This window comes from Austrofundulus limnaeus, unplaced genomic scaffold (assembly GCF_001266775.1).
Source record: "Austrofundulus limnaeus strain Quisiro unplaced genomic scaffold, Austrofundulus_limnaeus-1.0 Scaffold167, whole genome shotgun sequence".
NCBI classification, from domain to species: Eukaryota; Metazoa; Chordata; class Actinopteri; order Cyprinodontiformes; family Rivulidae; genus Austrofundulus; species Austrofundulus limnaeus.
In genome coordinates this window covers 1,150,873-1,156,294 of record NW_013952569.1, presented here as the reverse complement: position 1 = coordinate 1,156,294, position 5,422 = coordinate 1,150,873, and the positions used below count along the sequence as shown (strand labels likewise).

The 5,422-nt window shown below is 35.9% G+C and overlaps 1 protein-coding gene across 1 annotated transcript in view; it reads left to right on the top strand.

The window, feature by feature from the left end:
- Nucleotides 1-5,422, top strand: part of trpc5a (transient receptor potential cation channel, subfamily C, member 5a) — a gene marked incomplete in the record, with an annotated part of 146,999 nt that overhangs the window by 49,637 nt on the left and 91,940 nt on the right. Inside the window, 2 exon segments of the mRNA XM_014017426.1 lie at nt 4,513-4,554; nt 4,790-4,892. Of these exon segments, the coding sequence (XP_013872880.1) occupies nt 4,522-4,554; nt 4,790-4,892 (136 nt within the window).

Here is a 5,422-nt window from a genome sequence, read left to right as displayed (position 1 = left end):
GCAGTAATTATAGTACTAATACAGAGCAGTAATTATAGTACTAATACAGAGCAGTAATTATAGTACTAATACAGAGCAGTAATTATAGTACTAATACAGAGCAGTACTTATAGTACTAATACAGAGCAGTACTTATAGTACTACAGAGCAGTAATTATATTACTAATACAGAGCAGTAATCAAACATATTTCAAGCTTATCACAGTTGTAGTCTAGTTTAATTAATATGAATACAAAATGTTTGAAGGAAACACAAACACTTTTACGAGCTGAAATGTGTTGTTTAAGACACTTTGAATGCAGAATCCTGTCTGTTGTTTATGTTTTTGCGACTTCAGCAGACTTCTCATATTGAGCTTTGTGCAACGCGTTGATGTGGAGACTTATATAAAAACCCTTCATGGAGGACAGCGTCTCTAAGCAGACTGAACAGAGTTTGTCTTGAAAATCTGTGAACAGACTGTCTATCTCATTGACGGGCCTGACAGAATTCAAACGTGGGCCAGAGTTAGCCTGCAGGCCGCCAGTTGCACATCACCAATTTCACTAACAGGGACCACATGACGAAACAAGTTTAAGGATTTTATTAAAGGAAGGGGTCGAAGGGACGGATGGATGGGTGTGGGGGGGCATGATGGTGTGGAGGAGCCTATGTTCAGTAAAGTGGGGGGGTGAAAGAGCCTGGCCAAGGTGAAATGAGTTTATGTAGAACCTGAGGGATTACAGGAGAGGAGGAGGGTCCTGCTCCCAAACCTAAGCTAAATGTTAGCATCACTGAGGTATTTTTCAGAACCAAATAAAAATAAATCAGCTGTGATGGTTTCCTCCAGTGACCTCATCAGATGATAAATATTTTTTTCTCCATCAGCTCGGTTAAATAAAAAAAAACAACATTCTGAAGAAGAGTTTTTATCGGGGTGTGCAGAGTGAGCCATTATAAACTGTAATGTTGTTAAAAATACCAACAGACAGCTTTAAGGGCCACACAGGCAGTGAAGATCTGAACAAAACGTTTAATCCTGTAGTTTAAATTGATTTTTAGGTCCAACACTGTGGCTTCCATCATCACAGCTTCGCAAAGCAGAAAAGATAAATATTTCATCTGTTCCAGGAATAATTATTACAGCTGCTAGGAGAGAGTCCGTAAAAAGACGGAGCAATAAAAATGGCTGTATAAAAATATGTTTTAGTTCTCAGAAACCATCACTGGTCGAATAATCAGAACCAAACGGACCAGTTCTGAGACTTGACTTATTTCTGGGACCAGTCCTTCAGGTTTTGGTACTGCTGGGAGAGCAGCTGGAAACGAGCTGACTACAGTTCATCCTGTGGTTACTGTGTGTGACGAATGATCAGATGTATTTTTAAAAAAAACTCATTTTCCATAAAACGCTCACGTGTTTTCAGGTTTAGACTTTCTTTTGTACTTGCTGAACATCGTTATATTTTTATCCATTCAAACATCGAAACGTTCAATTTTATCAGAATTTCTTTGCTGTGACTTTTAGTATTTGTAATTTTTTGGCTTGTTGAATTTTATTTTCATTAAAAACTCATTTGTCTTTTAGATTCCCTCAAAACATAGTTTTTAGTTAAAGGTTTTTATTTGATCTTGTTATGCTCCTTTTAGCTTTTAGATACAACAATGGCTTTTAGACTTTTACTACAGTTTTGCTAATTTTAGCATTTAGCTACTGTTTTGCCACATTTACCTTTTAGATACTGCTTCACAATGTTTAGCTTTTAGCTGCTTTTTTGTCACATTTACCTTTTAGACCGGGGGTGGGAAATCCTGGTCCTGGAGGGCCGCAGCCCTGCATGTTTTACTTGCTGCTCTGCTCCAACACACCTGATTTGAATGAATAAATGATTACCAGGCTTCTTGCAGTATGGAGGACCGAAACTGACATAATTAGAAATAAAATCAGAAATATATAAATGAACCACTAAATAAATACATTTGAAATGCACCAATTAAAATAACCTTTATCTCGTGTTTTTTGTTTGAAATGACTTGAATATTTCTTTTTCCAGGTTAGTATAAATTAGTCTATATATTTTAACACATAATTTAAATTTTACTGTTTTTAACATACATGTTTTTTTGTTTTTCCTTTTACTTCTACATGCATTTGTGTCTCTTAAATGTTTAAACTTAATTATTTTTAATTTTTTCCCACAAGTCTTTTTTATTTCTATGTGTTGCAGGCGTGTGCTGCCTCAGTTTAGCTAAAAGTTTAGTTTAAAACAAAGGCAAGGAGAAAAACTTACCCGCGCTTTTGTTTTTAACTAAACTTTAAACTTTAAGCTAAACTGAGGCAGCACACGCCTGCAGCACATCGAAACAAAAAAGACTTTGGGACAAAACTATAAAAATATTTCAATTTAAACATTTAAGAGACCAGTGTATGTACAAGTAAAAGGGAAAACTGAAAAATATATATTTTTTTAAAAAACAGTCAAATTTGAATTGTTAAAAAAATATCAGTTAAACGAGAATTAAATTACAAAACATGAGGTGAAATTCTTTTTTAATTGAATTGGTGCATTTTATGTGTATTTATTTATTTAGTGGTTCGTTTATATATTTCTGCTTTTATTTATAACTATGTCAGTGTCGGTCCTCCATACTGCAGAACTTGGCAGGTAAATCAATGATGAATCAGGTGTGTTGGAGCCAGGAAAAATGTAAAACATGTAGGGCTGCGGCCCTCGAGGACCAGGATTGCCCACCCCTGTTTTAGACACAGCTTCACTATGTTTAGCTTTTAGCTACTGTTTTGTCATGTTTAACTTTTACATACACCTTCAAATGTTTAGTTTTTAGTTGATGATGTTTATTTCCATTTTTAGCTTCAGATTTGTCAAGTTAAATTTGTACCTTCCGATTTGCTAATTTTAGCCTTTAGCTCGTGTTGTGATGATTTAAGGTTTCAGCTACAGTCTTGGTCATTTTTGCCTGTGACTACTGCTTTGTCCATTTTATTATTATTTTTATTTTACTTTATCAGTTTCTTTCATTTATTTCTGCAAAAAAAATTGATCACTTAGCATGTACCCTAGATCAGTGGTTCCCAAAGTTGGGGTCGGGACCCAAAGTGGGGTCCCGAAACATCAAGATGGGGTCCTGAAAAGATTTTCTGAATTAATGACATTTTTACCTTATTTGTTACAAATGAGTGAGGTTAGAGTATTTAAAATGGATAAATGTAGTATAAAAATATTGTTGCTATACCCATGTTTAGTTGACCTGATACAAATGTTTATCATCCAAAAATAGTTGGTGGCACAGGTCTCTGCTGCTGTTATTTTGTGGGTCAAAACCTGAAAAGTTTGGGAACCACTGCACTTTGGTTCCCAAAGTTGGGCTTGGGACCCAATTATGGGTCATGAAGCACCTTGGATAATCTCCAGAAATCAATTTAAAGGGTAATAAAATAATTGCTGATGTAATATTTTCCCTATAATTATTACAAAAACACAAAATAAGTATAAATAAGTATTTATATTTGTTACAAGCTGTTTAGATTGTCAAAAAGCCTGTGTTTTTAGGGTTATTAATGAAGTTCATGTACTCAGACCAGTAATATTTGGGGTCACAAGTTTTTGCCATGAATATTTTGTGGGTCAGAAGATAAAAAGTTTGAAAACCACTGCCCGAGATTATTGCAGAGAATTAGAAATTCTCAAATCTACTAATTTTTCACCTTTCAGTTCCAGAATAGAAGTCTAGTTGTGGTTTTGTTTTGTTTTTGTTTTGTTTTTTTTACTTTATTTTTTTCTTACAGCACTTAACAGCACTTATCCAGTCTGTTTTATTTATTTATTTATTTATTTATTTATTTATTTATTTTGTTGGTAATTAATCTTCATCCTATCTGGTCGTTCTAAACAACAGCCTCTTTAATTAGCTCTTTTTCTCTCTATAAAAGATGCAGATTGCTTTGTTTGTTTAATTTTTTTTTCTTCGTCAGCAATCATTTCGATGCTTCCTACTGCAGGGAAATTAATGCCAAGCTGTGTCGGAAAATGTGAACGTGCATCGTCTGTCTTGAATGCTTTCTCAAAAAAGTAAACAAATACGGGGTAATTATGGCGCCACAAGTCAATGTGGTAAAGACTCAAACAAATAAACTGGAGCTCACACAAGTGTTGGAACAAGACAAGCTAATCGCTGCCTATTAGGCTGAGCTTTATGAGGATTACACGTAATAAGAGGAGCAGAGACATGAATAATGTGGGATGAGGTTTATCCACGACTCGTATGCTGAGAATTGATCCGAATGTTCGTAAAATCAGCTGTCAAGTTATTTTAAAAAAAGAAATCTATCTTTATTATTAGATGCACCGAAGCTGCTAAATATTTCAGACAGTAAGTTCCAACTTCAAGATTCAGGTCAAATATTGGTGTCTGCATGAGAGCTTAAATAAAATATCCTGCTTCCAAGCTAGACCGATGTCTTTTTAGATTTTTTTGTAGTATTGAATTAATTTTTCTCCTTTTTTTTCCAGTCTGCCCAGATGAATCCCATGACGCAGCTGTACTACAAGAAGGTGAGTCAAATACAATCTTGTTAGCAGCTAACGCTAACTCTTACTCCCAGAAAAACGAACGTCCACCATCTTCCATAAAGAAGTTTTAAACCAAGATAATCTTATGCTGAAAAGGGACAAAGTTCAAACTGAACATTTCGAGACATTTTTTAACTAAACTTAGATTCTGGTTTAAGATTTTAAAAAAATGTGATTGAATCTTTGTAACTACTGTGCTCATGGCCTTCATATTCAGGCGACCTATTCGCCGTACCGAGACCGCATCCCGCTTCAGATCGTCCGAGCTGAAGTGGAGCTGTCTGCAGAGGAGCGGGCATACCTCACTGCTGTAGAGAAAGGTAAACACACACACACACACACACACACACACACACACACACACACACACACATCTGCATCTATCTGTTTTAATCCAGGAGCCGGTCTGTTCTTTCCACATCCACCTGCGTTATGCAGATGCAGTCAGCGGTTAAATGATGCTGAGAGCTGAGCAGCTGGTCAGTCAGACCAGCAGCAGTTCACAGCTGTCATCTCTGCAACATGTTCTTCAACAGACCTGAAATAACTTTCACTTTGTGCTTCTTTCAGCACAAAATAATTTCCAGGTTAGAGGTTAGAATTAGAGGTTAGAATTAGAAGTTAGAGTTGGAGGTTAATGTTGGAGGTTAAACCTGGAGGTATGAGTTAAAGGTTAGAGTTAGAGGTTGGAGTTGGAGGTTAAAGTTAGAGGTTAATGTTAGAGGTTAAACCTGGAGGTAAGAGATAGAGGTAAAAATTAGAGGTTAGAGTTGGAGGTTAGAGTTGGAGGTTAGCGTTGGAGGTTAGCGTTGGAGGTTAGAGTTAGAGGTTAGAGTTAGAGGTTAGAGTT